The following is a 19689-nucleotide window of genomic DNA, read 5'->3' on the forward strand; positions in this document are numbered from 1 at the left end:
ATTTGTGATAAGGAAGAAACATACTCTGGGGAAAAGAGGGCCTTCTCAATAAATGGTACTTTAAGTCAACTGGACTCCTACCTCATGCCATATAATCAGTCCTACATGAATGGCAAATCTAAGTTCTGGCATGGTAGACAAAAACGATTTTTAAAGAAAATCATAGGACATCTTTGTGACACTGCAGTAGGTGCAGATTATATATAATGTATCAAAGCACACAAAGTAGAAGATACTCACAATACGCAAATAGTTATATCTGACAAAGAACAGATACTTAGATTATATGACACACTCTTATTAATCAAAAAGACAAAGACAGCCAAACCAAAGAAAACTGAGGGAAAGAGCTGGAGAGACAAGACAGGACGCCCAAATGACCAATAAACATACGAAAAGGGGTTTAATATTTCAACAGTCATCAGAGAAATGGAAATCCACATGTGACACAACAATCAGAATGGATAAAATTAAAAAGGCATAACATATTGAGTTTTTGGCAGGCTATGAACCACTGATATTCTTTCTCATGCATTGCTGATTGCAGTGTAAATGGAACAAATACTTTGGAAAACTATTTTGACAGTATGTATTAAAACTGAATGTATCTATAACCTCTGACCAAGCAATCCCATTCCTGTGTATAGACAGAAATGTGTATTTAGTTTTTTTTTTAATCAAAAGACATGAACCAGAATATTCACAGGAGTACTATTAAGCAAAGAGTATAATACAGCAAATAAACTGTACTTCCAAAATGTAGTACTATAAGGGCCACAAGAATGAAGAAACCACAACCGCACAAAACAATATGGAAGATCATCACAATGTTGGGCAAAAAAAGCCAGACTTAAAAGCTACATACCTTACTGTTTCATTTATATAAAGTATAAAAGCAGGGTAGAAGTCAGGATAGTGATTATCCTTGGCAGGGGAGAGGATAGTGACAGGAAGAGAGCATTAGGGACTTTCTGGGGTACTGGTAACATTTCTTGTTTATTGTGCTGATTACATGGGTATGCTCAGTTTGTAAGAATTCATCAAACTTAATGCTTACAATATATGTACATTAATGATAGGTATACATATTATATACTTTATTAAAAGTTAAAATGATCTGTCAAGTACGATTTGAATTTCAACAGAATGCTACCAAAATAAAATTAACTCACAGTATCATCAAGTTGAGCTGAAACTCGACAATGTTCAGGATCTGAATCAGTCTTCGGAATTAAAGGAGGCACCTAATATTTAGGAAAATCAAGGAAAAAAAAAAAGTAAAGACATTAAAGCAGAAAATGAAATAAACCAAAATAAGTATCAAATATAATGAAGAGCATTTGATGTGATTCAGGGGACAATATATAAACAAAATGTATATGGTATTAACAAAGTATTAATAATTTAAAATTTGAAATTAAATATAAAGGGCAATTATTTCATTATCAAAAGATTTTTTTCCTTTAGTTTTTTTATTCTTTATGAGAATATGTTGACCTAAAAATAGTTTGCTTTAGACATTACTGAAAACACCTTACCTTGAAAAATGATTGCCTTATGTCTTGACCTAATCTTTCTGACATTTTGCCCATGTTGTCTGACATTTTAGTCATTCCCTCTGCCAAGCTATCAGGAAGGGATTTAACTGCATTTGAAACATTCCTCATAGAATTTCGAAGTGGATTTACAAAAGTGTCCATCTAAAGGGGAAAAGATATTATATTATACCATAACGTCATTATATAGATTTGTTATTCAACTGAGAAGCCTGAGAAAATATGGAAAGCAACACATGAAGATGTAATGATTTTCCAGTCTTTAATATCTCACTGTATTTTAAAAGTACAGAACTGCTGTCTTCAGTATGTCTTAAAAATGTATTTTGAGATACAAATATATCATTAAAATTTTTGAATGAATGATATGGTTATTGGTAGAAAATGAATATAAACTTTAATTGCCTTCTTAATAAAAAAAAAAAAACTCTCAAAAAAAAAATTTTCCAAAATAGAATTTGATGCAAGTAGAAATAGCCACAACATACTTCTGCCGCAATTCAAGGCAACAATGACATAGATATTTTGAGGGGAATACTGAAAAGAAAACAAGCAGATAAAATAAATGGAAAGCTCAAATAATTAACAAGTATCTAAGATTTATTTTTCAAAAAAAGAACTTAGGATATATTACAAGCTCAATTAGAACCTATGGAAGGAATCTGGAATTTATTAGGAAGAAGAGAAGCTGCAAATCAGACATGAAGCCATATTTTAGTAAGGCAGATCAAAAAAAACCAAAAAATGAAAAAATGCTCAACATCACTGATTATTAGAGAAATGCAAATCAAAACTACCACGAGATACCACCTCACACCAGTTAGAATGGCAGTCATTAAGAAGTCCACAAATAACAAAGGCTGGAGTGGGTGTGGAGAAAAGGGAACCCTCCTGCACTGTTGGTGGGAATGTAAGCTGGTACAATCACTATGGAGATTAATATGGAGATACCTTAGAAATCTATACATAGAACTACCATGTGACCCAGCAATCCCACTCTTGGGCACATATCCAGACAAAACTTTCCTTAAAAAAGACACATGCACCCACACGTTCATTGCAGCTCTATTCACAACAGCCAAGACATGGAAACAACCCAAATGTCCATCGACAGACAATTGGATTAGGTAGATGTCGTACATATACACAATGGAATACTACTCAGCCATAAAAAAGAACAAAATAATGCCATTTGCAGCAACATGGAACTAGAGACTCTCATCCTGAGTGAAGTAAGTCAGAAAGAGAAAGACAAATACCATGATATCACTTATACCTGGAATCTAATATAAGGCACAAATGAAATTTTCCACAGAAAACAAAATCATGGACTTGCAGAATAGACTGGTGGTTGCAAAGGGGGAGGGAGTGGAGTGGTTGGGGAGCTTGGGGTTAATAGATACAAACTATTGCCTTTGGAATGGATTAGCAATGAGATTTTGCTATGAAGCACAGGGAACTCTGTCTAGTCACTTATGATGGAGCATGATAACGTGCAGAAATAGAATGCATATATGTATGTGTAATTGGGTCACCATGATGTACAGTAGAAAAAAAAATTGTACTGGGGAAATAACTATTAAAAAAAACCAAGAAAAATAAATGTGATAAGAGATATAAAAAGGAATAATCTCAGAGGGATATAGGAAGCATTAAAATTGACATTCTGAGTGTATGCATGTCAGATAATTTCAGTTAAGAAAGGGAGATCCATCTAAAGAAACCCAAGTAGATACATATAGATCCCTCTGAGATTTGTTAAAAGACAAAAACAAAACAAATGAGAGAAAAACAGGGGAAGAGGAAGGAAGGGAGGGAAAGGGAAGGAGGAAAGAAGGGAGAAAGGAAAAAAGAGAAAAAAAGAAAAGGAGACTCAAAGCTAAAGTTAAACAAAACTATATCTTCTACAATATGTTGAATATTAAAAAAAAATTACCACAGAAACAAAGTATGTTCCATGCAAAAAGAAAAAAAACATAATAGCAAAAAAAAATTGAACCCCACTGATTAAGGAACACAATGTTAATAGATGATATCAAGAAGACAGAATTCCTTCACTTTAATATGCTTTCATGGTTTCCAACAAGAAAAATTTTAAAAGGTGAAATAGGTACTATAATAAAAATAAAAAATGAATTTCAAGATAACTGTAAATGTTTCAGTAATTCATTCGCTTAAACCAAGCCAAGAGTGATATAGATATATATACACACACAGACACAGCCACATTTAGGTGTGTGTGTATATGTATATACATATGCATGCTAGAATATACAACCTTTAAAAGGGACAAAATTCAAAATAAAACCAAAGTACAGAAATTATAATGAAGAAGGGCTTGAAAACACACTACTGGTGAAGAGGATATGGAGACCAAAAAGAGTGAAAAGATGATATTAACTCTCTGATGTGTGCACATGCATTTGTCTGTAAAATTACATATGTGTACATATAATTACAATATATGTGTGTATGTGTTTGTATGTGTATGTAATTCTAATTCCATACATAGCAGTTTTCAGTCAATCATAATAGTGTGTTCAAATCAGGATATTACTTCCAACACTGACATTACTGCCAAGTTTTTGATTTTGGTTTTTTTTTTTTTGTCTTTTTTATTTAGGGCCACAACCACGGCATATGGAGGTTCCCAGGCTAGGGGTCGAAATAGAGCTGTAGCTGCTGGCTTACACCATAGTCACGGCAACTATACCACAGCTCAAGGCAACGCAGGATCTTTTTTTTTTTTTTTTTTGTCTTTTTGCCTTTTTCTAGGGCCACTCCTACAGCATATGGAGGTTCCCAGGCTAGGGGTCAAATCGGAGCTGCAGCCACCAGCCTACGCCAGAGCCACAGCAATGAGGGATCCAAGCCACGTCTGCAACCTACACCACAGCTCATGGCAACGCCGGATCCTTAACCCACTGAGCAAAGCCAGAGATCAAACCTGTGTCCTCATGGATACTAGTCAGATTCGTTAACCACTGAAGTCACACAGGAACTCCCCTGCCAAGTTTTTTTTTTAATTGTAGCAACCAGATAAATAATCTAAGTCATGCAAACACAGCAGACTTATTAAGAGAGATAAACATGATAATACCACATTTAATATGTACAACTTGAGGGAAAACTGCCACCTCTCTACTGAGTCATTATGTTCACAGATGAGGTAAAGTATCAGAAGCATACAAGCATGAAATTCACTTTAATCCATAACCTACACTAAAAATTGTTTGAACACCCTCTAAAATATTTTAGAGTTTTATACATCTTACACTTCACAGTAGAAATGTGGGTTCAGCTAATATAACTTTAGTTAGTTAAATGAATAAAACATTAAATGCTATCTGTGTATGGAACTAACTTACCACCGATACTCTTTCAAAATAAGAGAACCTAAATCTATATCATGAATTAGATAATAATTAAAAATAGTTGCTTGTGCACCAATCCCAGACCTACAAAGTGCATTTCTTTTTCCGTTCTCTTTCCTTTTCTTTCTTTCCTGTTTATTTTCACTCCCCACCCCGTCCCAATTTCTGAGGGTGAAACTTCAGCATCCATATTGGGGGTAGAGAATCAGGGAGCAAAGGTGGGGGAGGGGTGGGAAAACCTCCACAGCTGACTACGATGCTCAATCCTGAAAGAATTACAATTTTAGAAGCATAAAAGCAGTCTATCACACTACAACACTTCCAGCAACATGACCTGTCTTAAAACAGATGTATAAAGTGAGAGAAGAGAAAAGTTGCAAAGTACCAAGTAGAGGGGTAAAGTACTAGCAAAAGTGTACACTTAACTTGACTTACAAACATTTTGTCTATTCATTCAATTATCACCTCAGTTGAGTTATCTGTATTGGTACAACACAAACAAAGGAATTTTAACTTAAATTTAGGTCCCTACCTATAGCTTAAAAACCATCACACCACAATACACAACGGGATAGAAAGATACTCTGTGCACAGAGGAAAAATGCTTGTCAGTTACTCCTTCTAGGAATTGGCCAATAGATTTTGCAAAGCTAGACAAATTGTGTGACCAAGTTAATGTGTTATAAAGTATTATTTCTCAGGCTCTGAATAGTCACTGATAAAATGTTTGCATATTATTTTCTCTAACAGCTATTTCATTTCCAGTGAAACATAATTAAAGAAAAAATATTAAACTAAAATTTAGCCAAAGAGGAAATGTAGCTGAAAACTCCTAACTCTCGATATGCATGAAAATTATTCTGACAATCTAAAAGAGCTCCAGATGAACTTGGTAATTACCAATATGATTTATGAAAAATGTGTTACTATGGATTTTAAGAAATGAATCTGAAATACATTTCTAATGACAAAATATCCATTTAGAGTTGGAATTTAAACTTAATCACTTCAATCATGAAATGCAAAGATAAAGCCACCGTACTGTGCTTCAATCATTAAAAGGTACATAACCTGTAATTTCTTACTGAAACAAAACATTCCACTTAGAAATGTTAACATTCACTTGGGTGTTAAACCATAGCATCATATGAAGTTCTGATGCTTTACAGTTGTTAATTCCTACTCATTTTGTAACAATTCCTTAATCTTTAGTAAACAGGTTAGTCTTTTCAGAGGGGACGAATGGTGAGGAAGTCTTTTTTTTCAAACTTTCATTTTGAAATAATTTCAAACTTTTAAAAAGTTGCTAAAATAACACAAAGATTCTGAATATTCTTCACTCAGCTTCCCCAGCTGCTGCTACCACCCCTGTTACTACTGCTACTATTTCTAAAAGCCAACATTTATTTAGACATGCACTGTAATGAGATTATCTCATTTGACTCAGCATGCTCTAAACGGAGGATTAACACCTTCAGACTCAAGAAAACTGAAGGACTAGAAGGTTAAGTAATATTTTGCAGGCCACAGCTAATTAATGACAGAGTGGAAATCTGAACCAAAGGCTGCCTGCTTCCAATGTCTGTGTTCTCACCCACTGAGCTATCCATGCCCAATTTGAGCAATGAATCTTTTAGTGTCTTAACCTAGCATCTTATTTCAAGTATTGGCCTTATATCCCCAAAATTTTAAATAATACATATTTCACTCAAATGCATAAAATACTTTCAGGAAGATAGCCTGTCTAATGTTTTTCTTATCCGTACTCCAAGTAAAAGACATTCCCTCCCAATAAAAAATATCTCTTCTCAAGGTAATGAAAGCTTGTGACCTTAAGGTAAACCCTCCTTACTGCATCTTCTCAAAAGTTGGGTTTTTTTTTCCTTTCAAGCTTCTGCTGGATTTTAATCTACATACAAAAGCTGGAGATTACACTTATTAGACACGCCTATCAATAGAAGGCTTAATAAAGCACAGAAGATAAACATGCCAAGGAGCATTTAATAAAATTTTCTAGTTTTAAAACATACACATAAATATAAATTTATTTTCTTTTTTTTTGAAAACCAAGTGTGAAAACAAGACTCATAAAGAAAACCAATGCAATGGTCTGCTTACCTTGCGAGCAAAATCCCCTTTCCCTTTACTGTAGGCTTTGTTCTCAAGAAAATCACACACATAGTGAGCCAAAGCTGGAGATGCTTTCATCATCTCAGGAGTTAACAGTAACTTAACGGGAAAAAAAAAGAGGTATCTTACATTAATAAGGTACTAGGAATTAATTATTATTTATAATTTCATCTGCTAAGAATGTAGACTAAAAAAATGTCACTTACTTTTCTACTTCCAGGTTTTATAGCTTATATTAAGATGTTCTACATAAGTAAATTGTTGTTATTCACATTCTAATTCTAAAGTCAACATTAACAGAAAGTACGTAAATAATTCAAACAAAAACTTTTAAGTGTTACAAAGAAGGCCCAAAACAAAATATTGCTTTAACACTGTTAATGACATAATCTAATATTCTAGCTTAATTCCTTCAATAAAACATGTTTTGACATAATAAATCATTAGCCAAGAGGTATACAATACAGCCACAATTAAAAAATACATTTATGGCACCAGATTTCAAAAAAAGGTGTTTATTTTCTAAATCTTATAAGTAACTGATAAAGATTTTAATGCAATTGAAGTTAATACATTTTAAAAAATCAAAATGTTTGGAGTTCCCGTCGTGGCTCAGTGGTTAGCAAATCCAACTAGGAACCATGAGGTTGGGGGTTCCATCCCTGGCCTTGTTCAGTGGATTAAGGATCCGGTGTTGCCGTGAGCTGTGGTATAGGTCACAGACGCGTCTCAGATCCTGCATTGCTGTGGCTGTGGCATAGGCTAGCGGCTGCAGCTCCCATTAGACCCCTAGCCTGGGAACCTCCATATGCCACAGGAGCGGCTCAAGAAAAGGCAAAAAGAAAAAAAAAAAAAAATCAAAATGTTTAACAAGAGTCATATAAATTGATACCAACTATTTAGCCTTAAGCCAGAAGATAAACATGAATGATAGCAGAGATTTATATGTTTTTCCTATCCTTCCAGGAAATAATAACACCATGGAATTACAATCATGGTTATAAACAAACCCAATCAAACTTATAAATGTTTAAGAGAGAGAGAAACCTTCCGAACAAAATATCTAGTATTAGCTAAGTTTCATTAAATACTAAGGCATGGTCAGCAATTTTTTTTCTGTAAACATTCAAATATTAATTACTTTAGGTTCTGTGATTCAGAGCATCTCTACTACAACTATTCAACTCTGCTGTAGTAGTAGTGCAAAAACAGTCATAGGTAACAGTAAACTCAATAGGTGGTTTTGCTCTAATAATACAGTAAACTCTTCATAAAACAGGTGGCAGACTGGACTCTGTCGACTCCTGCTGTAAAGTATGAAGTAGGAAGCTAATAGATGAGAAAACTTTATAAACCATTCATTAATATAAAAAACCATAAAGTGATATTATTAACATCTGGCATTTGGGTAACCAGGTCTAAAACAAAATTAGTTCTGACAGTCCTAACAGCTTAACTACCTTTAATGAGACAGGTTTTATTATTCCATAAGAGAAACCTACATGATTAGGATGCTACACTTGAGAAAAGTCCCTTGAACCAATTCCTCTCTTGAATTATCCCAAAATCTGAGAAGCCTTAGATCCATTCCAGACCATGTCAGGCAGTTATTTACTTTATCTGAGAATAAAAATCTACAGCACAGGGAATTATATTCAATGGAAAAGTGAATTAGAAACATTTAACTGTCCACCATAAACTACGTAGACTTTACAGTAAGGAAGAATGGATGTGTACCTGCCAGTGTGTGTGTGTGTGTGTGTGTGTGTGTGTGTGTGTGTGTGTGTGTGTGTGTGTGTGTGTGTGTGTGTGTGTGTGTGTGTGTGTGTGTGTGTGTGTGTGTGTGTGTGTGTATTCATCCAAATATATTTGTGTGTGTGTGTGTGTGTGTGTGTGTGTGTGTGTGTGTGTGTATTCATCCAAATATATTTCTAGCACTGAGGGTCCAAAAAACTTTTAAGTTAATCAGTAAACACAGAGAATATTTATAAATTACATTGCATGTCACATCCCAGCACCTCAAAAATGGCTGCTATCACACTATTATAGAGTGAAAACATTTCTTAATAAAGAAATCAACTATATTTGTGTGCTATATTAAAATGAAAATCTATGAGTAATAATAAACATAAACTTACCTGCAAATATGCATTTAGATCCTTTTTTCTCTTTTCTAAAAAATCTCTATCCATATTATTAAAAGTCTTTTTACCAGGAAGCTTTAATATGCTTGATAGATTTTCAAACTAGAAAACAAAATGCATTTAATAATCTTAGTTTTTTACAAAAAGAGAACAGTATTTTCCAAGTGACAATTTCTTTACATATCAAAAGCATCTTGAACAGATTATTTTGCAATGTACTTTATTATATTAAGTCAAAATCAGAAAATACAAAAAATATTGTCCAAATACATCTAAACCACAATTCTGTTATAAACCACAATTCTGTTATTTATTATAAAGAAGTTATTTTCTAAGAATGATAAATGTGGATAACTGATAAAGATGGATGATGTCCACATGGAGTTTCATTTTAACAGTCTCTCTGATTTTGAGATAGCTCAAAATTTTCACAATAAAAGGTTTTTAAAAATATTTTGCTTAAAAGTTCCTGTGTGGGTTAAGGACCTAGCATTGCCACGGCTAGGTGTGGTGTGGGTTCAATTCCTGGCCTGGGAAATTTGACATGCCACAGGTACAGTAAAGAAAAAATTTTTTTGCCTAACCTTTGACTTATGAATAAAGTATTAGCAAATATATTTTTAATAATCAAAGTTACAAATTCCTGGGTTGTTAAAAAAAAATCTCATAAAGATTTTTATATTAATGAACTCAAATCACTTAATCACATAGCTAATTATTAAAAGTATAAATGGCAAATTTCAAAATATAAATTACAGCTATATTACAACTCTACATATGCAACTACATTACAACACTGATATTTCCTCCCCTACATGAAATATGAAAAATAAACTCATAAATTAGTCACAAATGACTAAGAAAAAAAACTGAAGAGCTACCAAGCATCAAGCATGTATCTTCGTAAAGACACAAAGTGTAGATACTTGAAGTCTAACACTTACAGACTTAACTTTCAAGAGTCCAGCTATGTAGTGATCTACTGCACCTTGCTGAAGCACAGATTTTAACCATACTAGCCAATAACACAGTGCAAGAGCAAGTCATTTAGGGAATGATTGTGCTGGGCCAACAATACCTAGCATCTGAAACTTGAGAGAGAAGTCTCAGTGTGATGTATATCCAGAAGTGCAACAAGCCTTCTAAAACCACTCTGTTTAAAAACGACAATGCTTCTGTAAAGAAAACTAATCCCTGGTGCAGATATTAAAGAGAAGAAATGAAAAGATGTAAGATAATTTTTATTCCCAAACTGGAAGATTCTAATAAACTATTATATGGAATGGTAAATCAGATGGTTGCCTGGAGCTGTAAGGTGAACAAGTTCGGCATACGTTAGGCATGAAAGTTAAAAGCAGTTCTTTTACCCCAGCCAAGGCACAAAAAAACAGAAAAGAGGAGAGGTAATTTACAGAGAAAATGTTATGCTCTAGTAGGAATCACAAGTTTGGTGGTTCACAGAAGTCTTCAATGGGCCCTCAATGAATATGAAAGGTCCAATATAGAGTACCTGGTTTTATGAATTAATTTTTTTTTTAAATCACTACCTTATAGGAGTAAATTTATATTTTTCAAGATGTACTAAAAGACATTCAGTTTCCTGGAATAGGACTTATCCACAGTATCTTAAACTACTGACTCAATTTTGTAAAATGCCGGTTTATTAAGGCATTATTTTGTTAAGGGCTGACTTTTACTCCCACAAAATTCATATGCTGAAGCCTTAATATCCAGTACTTCAGACTATGACTACATTTGAAGATGGAACCTTTGGAGAGGTAATTAAATCAAAATAAGCCCTTTTAAGAGGAAATGTGGACATACAGAGAAACACCTGGGATGCAAGCACACAAATAAAAGTCATGTGAGGCTACATCAAGACAGGGGCCATCTAAAAGTCAAGGAGAGAGGCTTCAAGAAAAAACAAACTTGCCAAAACACCTTATCTTGGACTTTTAGTTTCTAGAACTATGAGAAAATCAACTTCTGTTGTTCAAGATACCCAGTTCATGGTGTTTTGCTATGGCAGCCCTAGCTAACTAATACACTGAGAAAATGTAACAGTACTCAGTAAAACAATGATTTATTTCTGAAACTTTAAAATATTAAAACTTACTAATAAAAAAATAAATGTTGCAATAACAATTATTTCCTTTCTTTCTTTCCTTTTTTTTTTTTTTTTTTTTTTTTTTTTTTGGCTTTTTGCGATTTCTTGGGCTGCTCGAGCGGCATACAGAGGTTCCCAGGCAAGGGGTCGAATCGGAGCTGTAGCCACCAGCCTACGCCAGTGGGATCCGAGCCACGTCTGCAACCTACACCACAGATCATGGCAATACTGAATCCTTAACCCATTAGCAAGGCCAGGGATCAAACCTGCAACCTCATGTTTCCTAGTCGGATTCGTTAACCACTGAGCCACTACGGGAACTCCAACAATTATTTTCTTAAAGTCTAAATTATCAAGCTCCTTTTAAAATTATCTGTCCGGAAGAGATGCACTATTACTAATAATTTTTCTCAAATATTGCTATTTTAAAAGTAAGGAAAAAGTGGGAAAATTTATAACCTATATTAACTTCTTATAAGCTTGGTATTTAAAAGAATATTTACAAGTAGGGGTGTAAGCACAACTAAACAGTAGCCCATTTCCTAAAAAGTAATATAATTACCTCTGCCAAAAATTCACAGAAATATTTTTAAAGGCATGTAAAAGAAATTAGAAATTTATTTAAAGAACTCACATAAATTAAAAAATATTTCAATGTTCACAAAGAACTCAAATACTATATAAATCATAGACATTCCAAATCAAAGATCTTTCAACACTGAATATGTCAGGTTTAGGATCCTAATACACTTCTAGAAAAGCACACTTCAAATTTTTTATCAGGATTCAAACTTCATTTCTATCTAGGCACATAAATACTATTTTTACTCAGTTATCTTAAGGCATACTTAATGTTTTTAAATCACTAGTCTTTTTATTTATCAGTATGTTGTATATTTATAAACAATTCACTCAATAAAACAGGAAAGCATAGTTATCCACTGGAATGTAAGCTCCTAGAGGCAAGGACTTGGTCTGTCTTTTTCATAGTCATAAACTCAAGACTAAGAACAGTGCCAGGGACATAGGAAAAGCTCAATAAGTATATGCTGAATAATGAATGGGCAAAATTCAGACCATTTCTAAAATAATACATTTAACATTTAAATTATTTTCTTTTAATCTCCTAAATCTTCATCCATGAATATCAAATTAGAGTATAAAACTCTTAAAAGAAAATAAATGATAGTTCATATATTTAGACTGGGGAAAAAAGTTTACATCACTAAGTCAAAGAAACAAAATGAAATCTATTTTAAAATAATTTTAATATTTAAAGATCTCTATGGAGTCAAAATTTGTGTCTACAGGTTGTACCGTTGCCAACTGGTGATAGCTCACTTCATTTTCTTGTGCTCTTTTATAGCAAAAATATAACCCCATATTTTTATATAGGATTTGAGTTTTTAAAAATATAAATAAGGCGGAGCTAAAAGGCAAATAGTCTGAGTCTTATTTACAGATGTTTATTATGTTCCTTAAACCTAAATTTTCACCTGAACTTAGTTTTTTAATTTCTTAAGCTCAATAAAGCATTCTAATACTTAAGTAATCACATACCAATGTGAGTTTAACAGATCCACTTTACCTGCAATGAGCACTTCAAAAATGAATTATGCTTTATTCATTTCACTTAATTTTCGTGCTGTACTAAAAAGGAAATTTTCTGTATGAATTGTTCTATCAATAAAGTTTGTAAAAAGTATGTTCTTCACTTATATTTGTCAATATGTAAACATAATATTTAAAGTCCTAGCCTTGAACATTTAATATAGGCAGTGACTATGTCTCTAGCAGTAAAAAAATTACAACTATTCACATAGGAAAATTTCCTCTTATACCAAATTTCCATTAATTTGCAAATAAATAAAACTACTCTCAGAAATTCAAATTATGTTAAAGTATCTCATATTTGGTTGAAGTGTGAGGATAAAAAGAGATATTTGAGGTATTGTGATTTTAAAACAATATCAAATGGGTAATATTTGAAAAAGTAAATAAGGCAATTATTTCTCTATGTGGGAAATTCTTTCACCCTGCAAACAAATCAAGCTAAATATGAAGAAAAGATCCATTTGACAAGAGAAGAGATATATCCGAAGTGATGAACTTTCTTACAAATACAATATAAAACAGTCCTCTTAAAATGAGCTTCTGAAGTTAACACTAACATGGTTTCTAAATACTACTCCTAAGCTATTAAAAGTTTATCTCACTTTATTCATAAAATATTTCAATCAGATAATCATGTGGTGTCAATCATGTATTTTCCACTATCCTAACTAAAAAATTATTTTCCAGTTACTAAAGTAATAAAATGTTATTTCAAAGCTTTAGTCCAGCCAATCAAATGTCATTATTATTTTACTGGTTTAATAATAACTGTATATTTAAAAACCTTGAATGAAATAAAAGATGCTCAAGACAAACTTCTTAGATCATCTAATCCAATTTATCCAGTGATAATTTACTTTCTTCTAAGTTAAAAAGAAGAAAAAATACTTAATAAAAATATCAGAGAAATAATTTGCTTACATTTGTTATGTTTAGGAGTCCTGATACTTCTATGAAATAAGAGGGTTATATGTGGTAAGAATTAAAAACATTATTTGGTTAAGACTTCCTGTGTGGTTCACAACATAACTACTCAGCGTTGCTTCTACAGTGGCTGTGGCTCGACCCCTAAAAACATTATTTGGTTAAATTAATTTGGTTATTCAGTTTTTTTGTTTGTTTGTTTGTTTGTTTTTCTTTTTGCTATTTCTTGGGCCGCTCCCACGGCATATGGAGGTTCCCAGGCTAGGGGTTGGATCGGAGCTGTAGCCACCAGCCTACACCAGAGCCACAGCAACGCGGGATCCGAGCCGCATCTGCAACCTACACCACAGCTCATGGCAACGCCGGATCCTTAACCCACTGAGCAAGGGCAGGGACCGAACCCGCGACCTCATGGTTCCTAGTCAGATTCGTTAACCACTGCGCCACAACGGGAACTCCCCAGTTTAAATTATTAAATTTAATTTAGCTTACGGTTGTTCATATAACAATGGATTAAGGATTTAACTGTTAACACTGTTGGAAAAGGATGCCATTTAAAATAACCATAGCCTGAAATTTTACTGCTAAAAACAAAAACCACAAAATGTCTCACAGTGAAATTAAACCCAAATACCTCTGCAAAACAAAACACACACATACACATACTCTTAAAATTAGAAATACACTTTTTTTTTTTTTTTGGTTTTTAGGGCCATACCCATGGCCTATGGAAGTTCCCAAGCTAGGGGTTGAATCAGAGCTGTAGCTGCCAGCCTATGCCACAGCCATAGCTATGTGGGATCCCAGCCACAGCTCGGATCGTTAACCCATGGAGCAAGGCCAGGGATCAAATCCACATCCTCATGGATACTAGTCAGATTTGTTTCCACTGAGCCATGACGTGAACTTCCTACACATTTATTTTAATTTTCCAATTTTTCATTGATATTTTAGTCCTCAATGGTTAGGACTGGTAAAAATTTGATTAGTTACATGATCAAAATCATTCCAACATTTATGTTGATTATAAAAAAAACTTAACCTTATTTTCTTAGCTTTTGTCAATACCTTAGCACCACTCAGAACAATTTAAAATCCAACATGGAATCTGGAAACAATGTAAAGTACACAAACTGAAAGCCTCATTACCTGTTCAGTGATCCTCATGTGGAAGTCATGGAAGTCACTATAACGACGGTAGGTTTTCCACATCTCCTCACTGTTTAGATTGCGCCGGTGTACAGTGATGGCATATAATGCATACGTCTTGCCATGATCATTACAAACGCCTGCCACAGCATATGGGTCATAGTCAGCATATACTAGTCATTTAAAACAAAATAAAGAGGAACAAAAGACACAAAAAGGAGGAAGATGAAGAACAAAAACAAACAAAAAGGACAAGGTGAAATGAAGAATTTGAAATGAAAGACTGAGACAAAAGGATGTCACCAAAGGACAGAGATTCCCATCTTCTGTACTCACAACCATAGGGTGTTATATAGGATGGCCCCATTACAAAATAAACTATAAGTTTGTGATGATCGTACCAACCACATAGTGACATCTACCCTGGACTCTCTTCCAAAGAACTTTCATTTATTATTAGTTATGATAACACAGTACCACCTCATAGCACAGTATTAGTCTCTTAAATTCAATAGAGAAAAAATAACAGAAACAAAATAATATCCTTCTGTACCAGCCTTCACTATTCAGTTGTATTTCCATTAGTATCGCTTTAAACAGAAAGCAACAGCTACGGGATAAGATTTATCTGCTGTTTCAGCAAGTTTCTTTCCTGTTTAGATATTCAACAACTCACAAGTGTAGTTTATTCAGAAAACTTTTTTCAGAAGTCATTGTCCTACTGAATCACCACAAATCGTCAGAGTCAGGTAGTCTCTAAAATCAAAACCTATTCCTATTTTGCACTAATCTTAAGAGATAAACTTTGAATTATTTTCTTTGTCTTTCTGATTTTCCATTTTTTTCTCTTTCTCTGTTGTATTATATTCTCTGTTGTATTATATTGGAGCTCTCCAAGTCTCCAAAAGTTTACTGAGTCTCAACACATCTGTATCTGGTTTATTTATTTATTTATTTATTTGATAGGCAAGAAATAGATTAAGATAGGATGCTTGTGAGAGAAGCAAGCAGGCAGGCAAGGAAGACCTTGGTCTATTTCTAAATTCATTCACTCACCTTAATTTCTTTTTCTTTTTTATCCTAAGGGCTGCATCTGCAGCATATGGAAATTCCCAGGCTAGGGGTCAAATTGGAGCTGAAGCTGCTGGCCTATGCCACAGCCATGTCAACACCAAATCCAAGCCACATCTGCAACCTACACTGAGGCTTGCGGCAGTGCCAGACGCTTAACCCACTGAGCAAGGCCAGAGGTCGAATCCCCACTGTCTAGAATATTAGCTGAGTTTAAACTGCTGAGCCATGGTGGGAACTCCCATCCACCTTAATTTCAATAACTATATCATTTGATTTCTATAACTGTAAAATGGTTCTTTTTTTTACAGTATTATACTCTTGCCTTAAGTTTTATCTCTATGAATATTTTTAAGATACTCTTGGGCTAGGAGACCCTATGGTATATAATTACTTGGGGATGGCTAAATCCAGATATACCCATGTTGGGATATAAGACAGGCCTTTCAATTTCATACGGGTCATTCTGAACCATGACCTTCATTCACATCCTTTGTTCTTTCCTCTGACAGTAGGCTAAGTTTTTCTAGTTCTTCTTTCATATCAAGTCATCCTTTGTGACGCTAGGCTGTATGTAAAGGACAGTGTTCCAGCTTCCCCTGGCTTTAGCCCATCCTGCCTCTTCTAAATTTAAGAGTACAAAAATGCTACCAATATCAAGATAGCAGTCTTTATGCTTCGATAAGCTCTTTGGCTTCTACTCTTCTTCACTTCCATAAATTTACTTTCCCTCATTGTCTATGGCACCTATAAATTTCTCCCGTTAGCTATTTTCATTCTGTTGCTTTCAGCCTTTCTATGTGTGGGAGGAAAGATTTCCCATAGCAGTTTGGACTACCATGCTGCCCGGAAGTATAAATTGCTCTTTTAATAATAGATTATACTGATCCAGAATTGCAGGGGGAAAAAAGTGGCCAAGGTTTGGAGCTGACTAAATATTTTGTATTTGGTATATAATTAGGTAAAGTAGGTTCTACATAGCTTCTTAGTAAATTATTTTAATCACCTAACAGCTAAAAATCTTTATTGGCAAATGTAGTTGGAAAAAAACCTACCTCTCTAGACTTTCATTAAAATTTTTCTAAGATTTGCACTTTCTATTCAAAATTGTCCTTTATTCCGTTCCCACCTAATATCAGTGTTCCTGATTTGACAAAAAATAAGACTAGAGAAATACTTGGGTCATCTTACTGTCAGAGGCTTTAACTCTGTTATTCACTATTCACTTCTTTCGAGGGAGACCTATGCAGAATAAAATGTATAATACTTTTCCATCACATGAGAGAATCACCATCACTCAACAGAATTAGAATGGCAACAAAGGAATGACATTACCTGGTGTGTTCAAGATAGGTTTAGGAAAGGATAATAGAAAGCAGAAGTCAACTAGGCAACAAACCATAACTAATTAGGAGTTAATAAGAACAAGGAAAATAGTAAGAAATAGAAAAGGAAAGAAGGAATGTAAGAAAGCATTCTGAAAAAGAATAATCAGATTTGTCACAGTGATAGGCAGGATGTATACACAATTAGGAAGAATAATGGGGTTGTTTTAAAAGAAGCAGAGAAGACAGGTAACTTGATTTTAAAAGCAGACAAAGAGGTTACATGTATTTTGAGATGATGGTGAAATATTATGGTGGAAATAATGGGTTTTGTTTTCATTAGGACAATGTTGCTATTCCATAAACTGACAGGGAACTGGGACCAAAATATAAATAAATCTCATCCCTAAGTATTTTGCTCAACTAGCCAATATTTTTTAAAACGAGATTTCTCAATGAAGGCGTCAGTACACTCTAGTCCGCGGACCACATTCCTTAAGTATGCTCTACTTCCTATCATAAAGATGTTAGGAACATGGATGGGATCTAGACTCAAAGAGGCTCTGAAGTGCAATTAGTAAAATAAATCTTTACTGAAGAAACACTAATAAGTAATGCCCACCATGTAATTACTAATGCAACTGGTAATAACTCAACAGACAAGTATTATTATTATAACAACCCAACAGACAATTATTATTATTATTATCCCATTCTGCAGATTAGGAAATTGAGATACAGAGAAAATAAGGAATTCATCCAAGTTTACCCAACTATTAAGTGACAGCCAGAATTTGAACCCAAACAATTTAGACAAAAAAATGTGCTCTTAACCACTAGACTATGCTGCCTTTAGTATTTATACATAAGTCTGTCTGACAGAAATAACAATTTATTAAAAATGTTAAGTATTATGCTTCCAAATATTTTAAGAATCTAATAAATACTTGTTGAATGAATGAACAAAGCAGGTAGAGAACCACAACCAGAAGAGAAAGATCCATATAAGAAATATGGACATGAGTATATCCTTCTACACATACATGTTTAAGGTCTTAAAGAAAAAATAAAAGGACAAATACTAAATGTACGCACTTTAACAAAGACTTCCATATTTGAAAGACAATCTGATAAAGACAATAGTTTTTTAAAGAATTTTAAAATTTTATATCCTTCTACTTTGCAGAATTTGTTGATCAGTTCAAGTAGTTTTGGGGTTCAGTCCTTAGGGTTTTCTATATCTGCACACAGTGACAGTTTTACCTCTTCTCTTCCTATTTGGATGCCTTTTATTTCTGTTGTTTGTCTGATTGCTGTGGCTAGGACTTCCAGTACTATGTTGAATAACAGTGGTGAGAGTGGGCATCCTTGTCTTGTTCCAGATTTTAGTGGGAAGGCTTTCAGCTTTTCTCCACTGAGTATTACATTTGCTGTGATTTTGTCATAAATGGCTTTGATTACGTTAAGGTATATTCCCTGTCTATCCACTTTGGTAATAGTTTTTATCATGAATGGCTGTTGGACTTTGTCAAATGCTTTTTCTGCATCTACTGAGATGATCATGTGGATTTTTACTTTTCTTTTGTTAATGTGGTGTATGATGTTGATTGATTTGCATATGTTGAACCATCCTTGTGCACCTGGGATGAATCCCACCTGGTTATGGTGTATCATCTTTTTTATATGTTCTTAGATTCAGTTGGCTAATATTTTGTTGAGAATTTTTGCGTCTATACTCATCAAAGATATTGGCCTATAGTTTTCTTTTTTGGTGGTATCTTTGTCTGGCTTTGGAATTAGGGTGATGGTGGTGTTATAGAATGTCTTTGGGAGTGTTCCTTCTTCTTCAACCTTTTGAAAAAGTTTGAGGATGGGTATAAGTTCCTCTTTGTACGTTTGATAGAATTCCCCTGTGAAGCTATTTAGTCCTTGACTTTTATTTGTAGGGAGTATTTTTATGACAAATTCAATTTCATTTCTAGTGATCAGTCTGTTCAGTTGATCTGTTTCTTCTTGATTCAGTTTTGGCAGGCTGTAGGTCTCTAGAAAGTTGTCCACTTCTGGTTGTCAAATTTGTTGGCATATAAATTGTTCATAGTATTCTAGCATGGTTTTTTGTATTTCTGGTAGTATCCATTGTGACTTCTTTTTCATTTTTTATTTTATTTTGGTTTCTTCTCTCCTCCTCTTGGTGGCTTTGGCAAGAGGTTTGTCAATTTTACCTTTTCAAAGAACCAGCTCTTGGATTTACTGATTTTTTCTATTGTTTTTTGAATCTCTATTTTATTGATTTCC

The 19689-nt window shown here is 33.8% G+C and overlaps 1 protein-coding gene across 3 annotated transcripts in view; it reads right to left on the reverse strand.

The window, feature by feature from the left end:
- The window catches only part of SNX13 (sorting nexin 13), a 123163-nt gene that overhangs the window by 8230 nt on the left and 95244 nt on the right, over nucleotides 1–19689 (reverse strand). For 2 of the 3 annotated variants that reach the window (XM_003357459.5, XM_021063410.1), the window contains 5 exons: nucleotides 14999–15138; nucleotides 9199–9306; nucleotides 7049–7159; nucleotides 1539–1700; nucleotides 1173–1244 (listed from right to left, as the gene is read on the reverse strand). In XM_003357459.5, coding sequence (XP_003357507.4) covers nucleotides 1173–1244; nucleotides 1539–1700; nucleotides 7049–7159; nucleotides 9199–9306; nucleotides 14999–15138 — 593 coding nt within the window. Of the gene's footprint in view, nucleotides 1–1172; nucleotides 1245–1538; nucleotides 1701–7048; nucleotides 7160–9198; nucleotides 9307–14998; nucleotides 15172–19689 lie in introns of all 3 variants that reach the window. The other variant, XM_005667667.3, reaches the window with a different exon arrangement.

The sequence above is a fragment of the Sus scrofa genome, chromosome 9 (genome assembly GCF_000003025.6).
Source record: "Sus scrofa isolate TJ Tabasco breed Duroc chromosome 9, Sscrofa11.1, whole genome shotgun sequence".
Taxonomy (NCBI): Eukaryota; Metazoa; Chordata; class Mammalia; order Artiodactyla; family Suidae; genus Sus; species Sus scrofa.